This window comes from Musa acuminata, chromosome BXJ3-2, assembly GCF_036884655.1.
Source record: "Musa acuminata AAA Group cultivar baxijiao chromosome BXJ3-2, Cavendish_Baxijiao_AAA, whole genome shotgun sequence".
Lineage (NCBI taxonomy): Eukaryota > Viridiplantae > Streptophyta > Magnoliopsida > Zingiberales > Musaceae > Musa > Musa acuminata.
Window position 1 is genome coordinate 33,627,591 of NC_088350.1, and position 12,776 is coordinate 33,640,366.

Below are 12,776 nucleotides of genomic sequence, written 5' to 3' on the forward strand. Positions count from 1 at the left end.
TCTAAAATATTAATTTAATAAAAAAATAAATAATCTTATATGAATGGAAGTATAAATTCAATCATATATAATATATAAAAATGATAATATTAACTAATACTATAAATATATTTTTTGTAACACCTAACAATATCAAAAAAAAGTAATTACATTAAACTAATCAAAAAATAAATATTATTATATAAATAAAATATTTTATTTAATATGATTATCATGACTTAAATAGTATATGCATGTGAATTTCTCAAATATCAAAATAAATTTTTTTAAGTCATCAGAATATCATTCCATAATTCTACCTTGATCTCGATCCATATCCAAAATTTCAAACTAATGGAATATCTATTTTATGATTAACAAATTGATTTTCTGATTCATTAATTTTATTGATTTTAATCAAGTAACTTATGATACTTAAACCCAACTTAACAAAAAAAGATCTATTATATTTAATAAATAAACTTAGGGGTACTATATTTAATGGATGAAAAGATAATTAATCTTCATATATTGAAAAAATATTGATAGTGAAAGTCATTAATTTTGATAGAGAAAAAATTAGGAGTAAATGTAGCGCATGACAATCGAACCACTATAAATAAAAAGTACTCTTTATTTTTATTACTCATTAATTTATTTATTCTTATTCAAAAGGCATACATACGTATCCAATGGGAGACTGAGCTCTAACTCGTTAGATTCTCTCTAGCATAAGAAAAGTAATCACCATGTGATCTAAACATGCTTTAGAAATCGTGCCAAGATGATCCCTTTAACTACTAAATCTTGCATTAAACGTTATTATGGGATGCAGCAGCGGAGGGAACACAAAGACGATGTTTAATGGTATCGGATCGGATCCGACTATAACCTACATAATAAATGCCCGACAAGGACTTCCGGGTCCGGATCCTTCGGTTAAGGGTTTGGGTCGTTCAAATCAAGCCCAACCCACGAGCAGGCTCTCCTCGCTCACCTGCAGCGGACGGGATGTCTCCAGTTCTCAGTCACGTGAGGAGGCAATCGATCCTGCCGATGGGGGTTTGCGGGGGCCGGAAGCGCCCTTTCTTCTTCCTCGTCCTCCCTCTAATCCTCTTCCTCCCTTTGATTCTCTCAGGTCCGTTTCCCCTCATCAATCCCCTCTCGCTCTTTCTAATTCCTTGTACTCTGATACATGTCCCGTCGTCTGTTGCTCCCAGTGTCAAAATTGCATGAGAGTTCTTCGATCCAACAAGAGCCGAAGCGAACTCGCCCCAATAAATCAGATCACCTCGTCCTCGGACCCGCTGCCGGTCAGGGGTTGCCCGATCGCCTCCAATGCCAAGGTATATCTTCTAATCCTTTCTTTCGACCTTTTTTATTGTGAAAAACAGCTTCTTTTTTTTTTTAAGTTTACATCAATTGATATGTTTGAACCTTTTAGCTGTTTACGTCAAAGTTGATGACGGTGGAAATTCTGTCATTGTTGTTGGAATGTTTGTCGAACAAGGAGTACGTGCTTTGAATTTAGGGTTGAAGTAAGACCATGGGCCATGGAATTATGTTGGTGATCCTTGATTTGGTCATGCTTCTTGATTTTGAGTTTGTTCTCGTGAACTTTACATGAAATGAAACGTCCAGTCAGCCACCTTAGATTAAGAGGTTTAGTCTTTTAACGGAAAGAGATGGGAAAAATCGTTAGAAAATTCTTGTTCAATGAAAATTGATCGGAAAGATGTTAACTTGAGAACACGTTTGTAAGCATAGTAAAAGTTAGAAATTAGTTTGCAATGTGAGAATGAAAAGCAAAACAGAAATACAAACCAGATTTATATTGGTTCGGTAATGTCATGATCTACATCCACTCTCGATTTTTGTTCACTCGACGCCATCAACTTCCACTACTAATCTTCTTTCAATGGGCGAAGATCAACTACTCTTACAACTCTTTTTTCTTTTCAAGGTTCAAGAGATAACCTTTGCACCCCTCAAGGTAACCCTCACACACCTCCCTTAGAACAACCTCTAAGCTCAAGAAGGAGGGAACTCAAGTTTTCAACACTTTTACAACTTATAATTCTTTCCCTCTTTTGCTCAATTCTTATATATCCATGCAGGAATAGCTGGGGTATTTATAGACCCCAAATTACTTAAAAAATTGAGCTAAAAAGGGTCTCATCCGGGGTCCTAGCGGTACCACCGCTTGCAGTACTGATAGTGGGCGGTACCACTGCCTGTAGCATTGATAGTGGGTGGTACTATCGTCCAGACTAGCGTACTATCGCCTGACACCCTAACACTATGTGGTACCACCACCGAGTCTGACGGTACCACTGCTTGACACAATGTTAAAGACTATGTCTCGGTAGTGGTATCACTAAGACTAGTGATACCACCGCTTGATCTACTGTCTTGTTGTCCCGTTGGATTTATATCCTCAAATCTTTTAGTAGATTATTTACGGTAGCATACATTACTGTGCTGCCACTTTTTTGCGTATGTAAGTAATTACAGATGTCAATAGCTAATGCCAGTACTTCTTCCATTTCAAGCAAATATGCTGAACCGATGTTAATCATCAGAAGGTGGGGACTTCACTGTATGTTTTGATAAATTTTATATATTAAAATTTTCTAGTAACAAAAACAGTTATGTACTAAAATGTTACTTAACCTTAACTACGGCTGGCTCAAGTTCTGAGTTTTAAGAAATGAGAATTGCTGGCTGATAGTTTCTGAAGTTTAAATTTCAAATATTTTGGCATTCTGTTATCTTGTCTCTTATATAGTAGCAATAATTCCTATATCTACCGTCTACTAAAATGTGTATATCGTTGGCAGATTTCTGGATGATTGTGCCTTCTGTTGATTTTGCAACTAAACTTAATGCCATCAATTATGTCTCTGTGAGCTTCCTCATCATGTGTCTCCTGTTACAGGCCTCAAAGCTGTCAATAAGGTCCATTCTTCAATCTCACATGAGGACATTCAAATTGGTGACAGCATTTCATTTGTCACAGTTTACACAATTTACAACAGCTTGCGTGGATCAGACTCTGCAAGGGCGGATAGTAAATTATCTGATATGGTAATTGTTGGAAACAATTCCTACAGCAAAGCTGAAAGGTCCATGGCCATTCTTATTGCTTTCATAGACTTCATACAGGTAATTACATGTATAAACACTAAATTACATGCTCCTGATTAATTATGTTTACACATAAAAAATATGATATTGTTCTTTAAAATGTACATTTTACATACACCAACACACAAGCATGTTTAGGAGATTTCTGTAAGGGACACTGATTTTAAGTTTAATCATATATGTAATGGCCACTTTAGAAGCGTGCTATTATCCGATTTTGCATATCCAATGGGGTTATAAACTGTGGATTATTTGCTAATGTTATTCAACTTAGTTACATTCATTTGTTTCTAAATTCATGCACTAATGTTCTTTTGGTGTGCATATTGGTTGGAGAGTTGTCTTTAAATTCCACATTTTCATCCAGACAAAAACTAATTTATACAAGCTGATGTTTTTCATCAATTTTGCCCTTATTTTTGATTGCTGAATTAAATAAATGTATAAGATGGTTGGTGTTTGTTTAACTTGATTTTTGTATGTAGAACTTTACAGGTGTCAATGCCAAGCAGCAGTGTAATCATATTGACTGATCCTGCTTCTGAGTTTGCAATAAGAAAAAGTAAAGCAACAACATTACCAATTCCTGGAGATTACTCACGTGGAAACTTGATGCTTCAGAGAATCAGGTCCTACATTGTAAGATCATGTTTAAATAGTATTTGAATAGCTTCAGTTTCTAAGTAATAATACATTTTCGATCTTGGTCTGTTCTTTTGTTCAGTATAATTCTGTCCATTTAGTTTGGCATATTCGAAATATGATGTTGTTCCACATTCATATCAAGTTATCAACCATGTTTCATGGGTAGTTGTACCATGCTCATGCTTTTTTGGAGTAGACTCTTTTACCAGATTATTTTACATTGCAAACCATTGCTGTCTAGCTGCTTGTTGGTTCTTTTACAAGATTGTTTTAACTTTGTTACTGTGTATCTACTCTTCTTTTTAGGTTTTATGCCTCCAGCAATTCTTTGTGTAAATTAGCCAAATTATCCAATACTTTTACAAGATTCTGTTGAGTAAAAATTGTAACCACAAGGATCAGCAGAAAATCACTATTTCAGAAAAAGTATATTGGTCAAGTCTATCGATATTATGATACTAATAATATCCAAATTTAGTGCAAATCACATATTTGAAATAAAGAGTATTGAATATTGTGAGAGAGACTTCTACATATAGTTGCCCAGATGCAAAAATACAGAAACATAACCTAAAACAATGTTGGATTAAATCCCTAGTTTCACAGGGAGTTTGAAGAGAAAAGAAAAATAGTGATAGAAGAGTGGAAACACTTATTTTCCACTAGAAAAAAGATGTCTACAAAAGAAAGAGAAAGTAATGGGCTGAAAGGGAAACCATTTCCATGTACGATGCTCCATAACATTTATCAAAACATGACTCCAAAATCATATTACAGAAGTGCCTCTACAGTTTCCATGTGGCTGAAGCTAGTGAGGCCTTTATAATAATCTTAGTGAAATATACCAGCAACAAAATATTTAAACATTTCCGATCTGTGTTGCATGTGCGAGTGGAGTGTTCAACTCCACATGTTATAGTTATATGATTTTGCAGCCTGTAAAGTTTATCTTAGCATAGTGTAGCACAGTGTTTTTAGATCTATTAATTTCTTGTGCTACTGAAAGGTTGTTAATTTATGTGAATCTTTTTTTTGTTATCTCGGACCATTGCAGGCATTCCTAGAAACAAGGCTTCAAGAGCAATCTAAGGGCCTCGGGAGTACTATTCACTACATTTTCACTGATTCTGATATTGCAGTGGTAAATGACCTTGGGCATATATTTCAGAAAGATCCTAACTTTCACCTGGCCCTCACTTTTCGTAACAATAAAGACCAGCCTCTAAACTCAGGTTTCATTGCAGTAAGAGGCACTCCAGATGGAATTTATAAGTTAGTTCACAGTGTCTCTTTTCATGATTATGATTTTCTGATTCAACAACTCGGCAAATAAGATACCAATTTTTGGCTGCAGGGCAAAGATCTTTTTAGAAGAAGTTGTGAATGTGTACAGCTTGAAATTTATGAAGGCCTCCGGCATGCTTGGTGATCAGTTAGCTCTTGCATGGGTAGTTAAGTCTCATCTTCCATTTGCTCTGAAGAAGTTTGGTAGGCATGCAAGTTTTTCTGCTGAGCTAAACGGGGTGTCAATTCTCTTTTTGCCTTGTGCTGTTTATAATTGGACCCCACCTGAAGGCGCTGGGCAGTTTCATGGCATGCCCTTGGATGTCCAGGTAAGCTTAAATTGTAGGTTTTTAAGTGAGATTCTCTGTCCCGTTGATTACCTATGAAACTTCTAATTGCTAAAATTTTGTCTGATTAAGCATTTTGTAGTCGTTAGTTGATGGAATTAATTCCTTCTTATTATCTTGTGTCTCTCTGTGATGAATATAATTATGCTTTCCTTGACCTCTGAGCTTAAACCTTAGCGCAAGGTATGCTATCCAAGGAGATACTATATTTGATTATTATGCGCTGTTATTCAGGTTGTCCATTTCAAGGGGTCGAGGAAGCGATTAATGTTGGAATCCTGGAGCTTCTATAACTCAACGTCCAATATGTCCGACATGCTCTGCCTCATTCTAAAAAGCGGAAGGACAAAATACGACTTCTAAAAAGCGGAAGGACAAAATACGACTTCTGAATTCAGGTTGGCTTCACACAATAATACTGTTGTCTGCTCAAGTTTTGTAAAATGAAGTACATCTCTTCTTCTCAAGTGCCTTCAATTTTGATCTGTCAATCTAAAGGTTTTTATTTCTTTTTTTCAGACAAGGTAGATCCATTGATTACTGAGCTGAAGAAAGATTGGTCACCGTGAACTGGTTTGAGATGCTGAAAACCTACAAAACATGTACCGAGGACATATTCGGTGAGATTTTCCAGTACATTAGAACACCACCAAGTTAGAAAAGAAATAATATGGTAATCAAAATGAGAGGAAGAGAGCTTTACTCTGTGCCGAGTCTCTTTTATATTGCCTTCCTACTGTTGTACCAACTCGACCATGAAAAAAGAGATTTTTTGTATCTAGGTTATTTAAGAAAATATTTTTGTTTGGAATTTGGTGATAAATGAGTTGGTTTAGGTTCAATAAAATTTGATTGAAGTGAGTCGTGTAATGTTATAGACACCACATGTAGTTGTATGGTTAGTGGGAGGGAAATAAGTAAATTTTATGCAAAAGATGTGGGAACTCTAAAGATTGTTGTTAAATGCAAATATGGACATGTCGTGAGAGATTTGATAATTCACTTAATATGTACTGCCGATTATCGATGGTTATTTTTTGTACAAAATATCATGTAGAGTGTTCGAGTTACACATAGTGGTAAAGGACAAGTTTGAGGAGAATGTACCGACGAATGGTAATATGATAAGATCTACAAATCAAAAAGGCAATTTCATGCTTTTACAGATGCAAATAATGCTACAATCTCGAGGAACATTTTCGCTAAAAGTGCTGCTGTTCATCATTTAATCGATGGCCAAAAAAAGGTTTCGTTTTTTCACATATTTTGGTACTTATCAAGTTAATTTTATTTCGTAAGCTAACTTCACGAGGATTAGCATTGATATATTATATCTATAAAATTACATGCATACAATTATTATTTTATATTCTTAATATATTAGTACTATGAAAAAACATGTATAGGCTTCTTTTATTAACACATTCTTTTTTTTATAATTTTTAGGGTGATTTTTCAGAAGAAAAAAAATTTATTGGCTTTTTCCCTCAATTTCAATTTTTTCATTTGGTGTTATCATTTTTCACTAATACACTAAAGGTCCTTGTTATCGCTAATGCCTCTCTTTTATCGGCTCCCTTTATCTCGTTACTTCAATCTCATTGATTTCGTCTTGTTGCTGTGATTGTTTTGTAATATCTAGTTCCTTTTGTCTCGTCATCTTTGATCTCATTACTTACTTTTATCTCGTCGCCTCGTTCCTTTTTCTCACCTTTGATCTTTATTATTTTATTTTTGGTACTTTCATCTCGTCATGATCGTCTCATTATCTTCTTTCATCTTCAATGTTTATAGAGACATTGACGATGATGAAAGACACTTAGGATATTAGAAGAAAATGAGATACGAAATGAGAAGATTAAAAATGATGTGTCATTTAATAAAAAACCTTTGATATTGATAATGATGAAAGACACTTATGATATTAGAGGAAAATAGGATACTAAATGGGAAGACTAAAAATGAGGTATCATTTAAAAAAAAAACAAAAGAAAGGTTTTCTTTACGAAAAATCATCATAATTTTTACAACTTTAAATTTGTATGATAAAATCATTAGATAAATTTTCTCCTTAAGCTAACTTGGAGAATATAATAAGCATTAATGTATTATATCTATAAAAATACACGTACATACTTTAGATATTATCTTTTTATTTTATTAAATATTATGAAAATACATGTATGGACTTTTTAAATTAATACATATTATTTTTTACAATTTTTTATAACATTAAATTTCTTTGATAAAAATCATTATATGTTTTTGGTTTTCCTTAAAAGAGGAAAAATTATAAAAAAAATAAAGAATCAAATAGGGGCCCACCGGACCATCAATCATATCTTCTTCCTTATCGCATAAACACTCTTCCCCTGCTCGGATCCTCCAAAACCGCCCCACAATTTGTCGAAGGGCTTGCAGGGCGATGGCCGCGAACGCCATGGCGCACGCCGGGGTGGCGGTGAGGGCCTCGTGGGACACCAATCCCAGCCCCAAGTCTCCCGCCCTTAAGTCCGCCAAGCCCCTCCGCGTCCTGCCGTCCACCCCTCCTCCTCCTCCCGCTCAGTCCCTTTCGCCCGCCCCCACCTCGTCGAGGACTGCCGTCCTCGAGAAGGATTTTTCCCAGCTTCTCAACGCCAGTCGCCGCTCGACCAGCAAGAAAGGTGTGGAATTGACATGAAAAAATATGTGCCCTTTTGTTGGCATGTCCATTCACTACGAGTTCTCTACATCCTTCTATTCTTGTCGTTATATGTACTAGTTTTTTTTTTTCTCAGTTTCATCTCGGGATTGTTATTGATTACGTACTTCTAATTCTAAGAGATAGTTTATCGTCTTGGATAATATGTATTAACATATTGTAGTTTCTTATGTTAGAAAAAAAAAATAGAACATTGTTAATAGACAAAATAAGCTGTAATTTCTACTTTACATATGTGAGTGACACCTACATGAGCATGTCCTTTCATTGTTTCTTTTTCTTTGGGGGGGGGATTGAAATCGATGTCATTCACTATATAAAGCAGGAGTTACATTCCACTTCCTATTCTCTTTTCCCCCTTCTTTCTGATTAATAAATGCCAGTCTTTATCATTTGCAAGTGGTGGCATTCCTGACACTTCATGTTTCTGTGATAGGAAGGAAATGAATTTGTTTAGGGAAAGTTCTACATCATTTGTAAATAGTTGCATTCCTGACACTCCTTGTTTCTTTGGTAGCAGGGTAATCGATTTGTTTAGGGATTTTCGTTTTATATCATTTGCAAGTAGTTGCATTTGTGACACTCCTTGTTTCTCTGGTACAGGGAAATCAGACGAGCATTATCTGGGATACGAGACATGGTTGCCGGTTGCGCCTAAAGTGAATAAGCCACGTTCCATTTACAATGCAGCATCTTTGGCATACTTGGGAGATTGCATTTATGAGGTGGCACTAGAAACATTTTCATGCCTATAATAATAAAGTCGTTTATATGCTTCACATGTAGTTTAGACTGAAAGTGATATGTGTTGTTTATATTTTTGGCGATTGGATCCTAAATTTTTGCATTTTTGGCAAGTGCATGGGAACTTTTGACTTAGCTTCTTTTTATAGTTAACATGCAAATTATCAGTTAATATCTATCTTGTTTCTAACTTCATTGTTGAAAAACTTGCTTTCCCCACTTGCCACCTTTTCATATTCTTGTTATCTTTTTTACTGCCATGAGAAAAGTGAATAAATATGTTGTACTCTACACAGGAGTTATTAGCCATAATGTTTCTACCAACTTCTTAAATCATTTTTCAAGAATTTTTATTCATGTAGCATAAACTATTCTGACAAAAAGTCCACATGCGTGTGATTATGTTTCCCAAGGAAAATAATAATTAGCAACTGCTTATAGTTCTGAATATACCAAACCAGATATTTAGATAATTGTCTTGTACCAAGCTTATCAAGGTCTTTATTTAGCTTGCTTCTTTGTAAAGTGATACTAACTGATTGCATATGTGAGCTGGAATCTTTTTCTAGGAGACTGAATTTTAATGTTTTTAGCTGCAACAGTTTTGAAGTTTCACTTCTCTCTTGTGTCAAATATGCAGCTGTATGCTCGAAGGCACTTTTTGTATCCACCTTTAAGTATCAACGAGTACAATGAACGGGTGATGAAAGTAGTGCGCTGTGAAGCACAGGTGTGCGCCTGACCATTTACTAGATTTTGTGTACATTGGTCACATGTATCTCTTTATTTGTCTCCTCTTAGTTTCATACCTGCTGTTCTTTTCATAATTTGTTAGAACTTTCCCTAGCATCATAAGTCGAGTTCAAACTAGTTATCTTAGTATCTTGTATGCTTTTCATGCTTTGGTGTAATGTTTGCTAGGAAAAAACGTGCAATTCTCTTGAGCTAGTTATTTTTTCCACATAATTTTGATTCACTGTTTTAAATATCTCTTTCTTTGAGCATAAATATAATTGATATTTGCCAATCCATCCTGCCCAGCTGGATCCCTCTTAGTAAAATGAAATACTAGTTACTGACATAACAGACCATTGTAAAATAATGGGTTTGAGCCAAATGATTGTTGCAGTGATTAAGAATTGCTGATTTTCAGTCCAGACACCTTATTGTTATTTGCAAGTTCAGACTGTGTTCATTTTGACCATCAATAGCGATGATACCAATGATTGTCGTATTCCCATTTAATAGCCTTGTAATGGAAAGTAATGATAATAATGAGTTTTCTTTTATGGACATATTTACAGGGATCCATCTCTGTCACAATCTTTATAACATTTATGACATTCATATTACAATGATAGTGGTGACTAATTTAAACTTTTCATGAGAAATAAATAAGGAAACATCGCATTTTTCCCCGAAAGCTAGAATTGAGCAAAAGGAGAAGAAAAATATAGAAAGAAGGAAAAGGAAAACAACAGACCTGCCTCAAAAACTAATGCCAGAAAAACTGCAAGCAGATTGCAGCCAAACTTAAAGATATTACTAACATGATTTGAGTGCGAGCAAGCACAATGACCTAATAATCAATTCCATGACAAACAAAATGCCAGAGACGTCTCGTCTTCAAAAATTGTTGTATCGTCCAAGTAACCAATTCAATAGCATCACCACTATCACCAGTTGCACTTGGTAATATGAGTTTGGTTCCTGGAGTCTTTTTCTTGCATAGGTAGAGGATCACAGTGCAGTCCGGACTTAATTAATCCATGTATCTCTATAGGCCATTTTATGCATTGGTATCTCTATAAGCCATTTGAATTTTTTTTGCATCCTTCTTGTCAGGATTTATTGCTCAAGAAGCTTCTTGATGAGGATTTCTTGACCGAAGAAGAAAGGTTAAAATTAGATTATCCATTTCTCTTCTTTTTGTTATTGTTCCCTTCTATATGAAATCTGCTTCGTTTTGTTAATATATTCTCATCATTCAACTGAAAGTCTTACTCTCACATAATCATTCATGATGAAATTTAGTGGATTTTATGAAAATCTGTTTCTTCTACTATGTTTCTTATTACTGGCCTTCTTGTTTGCAATTGTTTTGTTTATTCAAATAAAGTACTTAGAGTAGGTAGTCAGGGAATGAGCGAAGTGGAACTTAATCAAGTTTGTGGTGGCCGACTATTTTTCATTCCTCGGGATGCAACCTTGTGATTTATACAATGTCGTGTAAGAAATATGACAATTGGCATGGGATGCATGATCTCTTAGGCACATTTATGTCTCTGACATATTTACCAGGCATTTTTAAAGGGTTGAACACTTCATGTGCTGATAGCATTTTTTTCCTTTTTCATTTTTAAAGGGTTGAACTCTTATGTGATGCCTAAGAGTTGTCATTGTTTATTATTAGCCAAATGTAATAGACAATTTATGGGCTTAACTTTTATTTAGCAACAAGATTGTCCAGTTATGTGGTTGTTTTCCCATTCTGGTTGTGTTAGTTATTTTCACATATATTATGTTGGCAGTCACCAAGCCACTTTATGATTTTTTAAATAAAAGCATTCATTTGTATTGCAAATAATATTTTATGCAATTCTGGTACAGGGACATACTTCGTTGGGGAAAGAACATTGTTTCTAGCAAAACCCGAACTAGAAAACGGGTTGGTGTAGCTGTCTATAACAGAGCTTCTTCATTTGAAACACTGGTAAGTGGTCTTTTTCTGGAAAATCAAGGCAGTCAAATGTTAAAAGAGAGTTGAATAGTTAGGGATTTAATGAAAAATACACCTTAGGGATTTAATGAAAAATACACCTGAGTTAAGATAATTTAACCCGGGCAATCTGGTTTAGCTTAACCCACTTGTCACCACGAGCAACAACAAGAAAAGGTTATTTCTGTTCGCCTGTTTAGAATAATTTAACTGAATGTTTTAACCTAGATCTAACTGAAGCCAAAGAAAAATTTCTCATTATTGCGCGTATAGTGCTTGCAAGTTGATTTCTGCAAGTGAACATGATGTTAGTCCTTATGTTTGTCATGTCAAAATAAACAAAAAGCTATTCTTCTTGATGAATATATTTCAAGTTTAAATTAAACAGGTTGGGTATCTTTACCTAACAAACGTGAAGCGCTTGGAAGAGATCATGTTCAAGTTAGGATTCCTGACAGGAGCTTCTTCAGAACTTATTGCAGAGGAGCTTCGCATGAATCTTCGGTGAGAATTTTTTGTTTTTATTATGCAACTGTTTCACCATGGTTTTTGTGTGGTCTCCACCAGTGAACTTCCCATGTCTTGCTGCATATGATTGAGAAAAAATTTCGATCCTTGGCAGAAAAAAATCAGCAACTGCGGAAGCTGTTCATAGCGAGTGACGCAACAGTCGTGTTGCAAGGCACTGCCAGAAGGGAATGCATGTCATATTTCATAAATACTCAACTGCTAGCAGTAGTAACTATTTGTCATGGTATCATCAATTCATGAAAACTAGCTTCAAATCCAAATGTTTCTCCGGCACCGACGCTTTGCAAGAATGGAGATTTTGGGCATCAAAAAGGTCTGGAATTGTAGCTCAGGTGTAGAAACTTAGCTCAGCTGCATTTATGAAGGAACTTAAGGCGATGGTTTTGCTCCTCAAGATTAGCCAATTCTCCCTTTGATCGTCTGAAATGGACGACTAACTGAGATGTTTTGGAATAGTACATAAAGGAACTTGTTCTCAAGTGGAATAAGTTTAATGTGTAGGTTCCTAAATGCTTTAATGTATCTTATCCTTTTGTTATTTGACTAACTTTTATTGTCCTCTTATCTGTTTCTTTTAGCCTATTTAAATGTCCAAAATCATAGTTGGTGAAACCAATCATCCTCGCGAAGCAACAAAATTTTGAATTGTGCATTGTGTATCAGTCATGTAATTGGTTCA

General features: G+C 35.1%; 2 protein-coding genes across 4 annotated transcripts; both read left to right on the top strand.

Annotated features, from left to right (window-relative positions):
- The first annotated feature begins 966 nt into the window (after positions 1 to 966).
- On the top strand, positions 967 to 6,213 carry LOC103976443 (uncharacterized). 3 transcript variants are annotated; one of them, XM_065138894.1, is made up of 9 exons: positions 967 to 1,117; positions 1,200 to 1,325; positions 2,918 to 2,937; positions 3,018 to 3,144; positions 3,622 to 3,765; positions 4,826 to 5,043; positions 5,126 to 5,384; positions 5,637 to 5,800; positions 5,922 to 6,213. In XM_065138894.1, the coding sequence occupies exons 2-8, from the start codon at positions 1,212 to 1,214 to the stop codon at positions 5,763 to 5,765; spliced, it is 1,011 nt and encodes a 336-aa protein (XP_064994966.1). In that variant the 5' UTR covers positions 967 to 1,117; positions 1,200 to 1,211; the 3' UTR covers positions 5,766 to 5,800; positions 5,922 to 6,213. The 3 variants fall into 3 exon arrangements, with proteins under 3 accessions (XP_064994966.1, XP_064994967.1, XP_009389915.2); XM_065138895.1 differs by having other exon boundaries at positions 967 to 1,325; XM_009391640.3 differs by having other exon boundaries at positions 2,918 to 3,144.
- Positions 6,214 to 7,771: 1,558 nt separating this feature from the next.
- LOC135630971 (uncharacterized) lies at positions 7,772 to 12,661 on the top strand. The gene is made up of 7 exons (XM_065138310.1): positions 7,772 to 8,065; positions 8,707 to 8,828; positions 9,488 to 9,577; positions 10,693 to 10,745; positions 11,458 to 11,560; positions 11,955 to 12,070; positions 12,189 to 12,661. Exons 1-7 carry the CDS (start codon positions 7,828 to 7,830, stop codon positions 12,226 to 12,228), a joined length of 762 nt encoding a protein of 253 aa, XP_064994382.1. The 5' UTR covers positions 7,772 to 7,827; the 3' UTR covers positions 12,229 to 12,661.
- The last annotated feature ends 115 nt before the right edge of the window (positions 12,662 to 12,776 follow it).

What these genes read in the sequence shown, in the direction of transcription:
- LOC103976443 (XM_009391640.3), top strand. Translation starts at nt 991, where the DNA reads ATGTCTCCAGTTCTCAGTCACGTGAGGAGGCAATCGATCCTGCCGATG. An exon ending in CCTCCCTTTGATTCTCTCAG is followed by an intron (nt 1,118 to 1,199) that starts GTCCGTTTCCCC and finishes TGTTGCTCCCAG; the next exon opens with TGTCAAAATTGCATGAGAGT. An exon ending in CGATCGCCTCCAATGCCAAG is followed by an intron (nt 1,326 to 2,917) that starts GTATATCTTCTA and finishes CTCCTGTTACAG; the next exon opens with GCCTCAAAGCTGTCAATAAG.
- LOC135630971 (XM_065138310.1), top strand. Translation starts at nt 7,828, where the DNA reads ATGGCCGCGAACGCCATGGCGCACGCCGGGGTGGCGGTGAGGGCCTCG. An exon ending in TGGGAGATTGCATTTATGAG is followed by an intron (nt 8,829 to 9,487) that starts GTGGCACTAGAA and finishes TCAAATATGCAG; the next exon opens with CTGTATGCTCGAAGGCACTT. An exon ending in GAGCTTCGCATGAATCTTCG is followed by an intron (nt 12,071 to 12,188) that starts GTGAGAATTTTT and finishes GATCCTTGGCAG; the next exon opens with AAAAAAATCAGCAACTGCGG.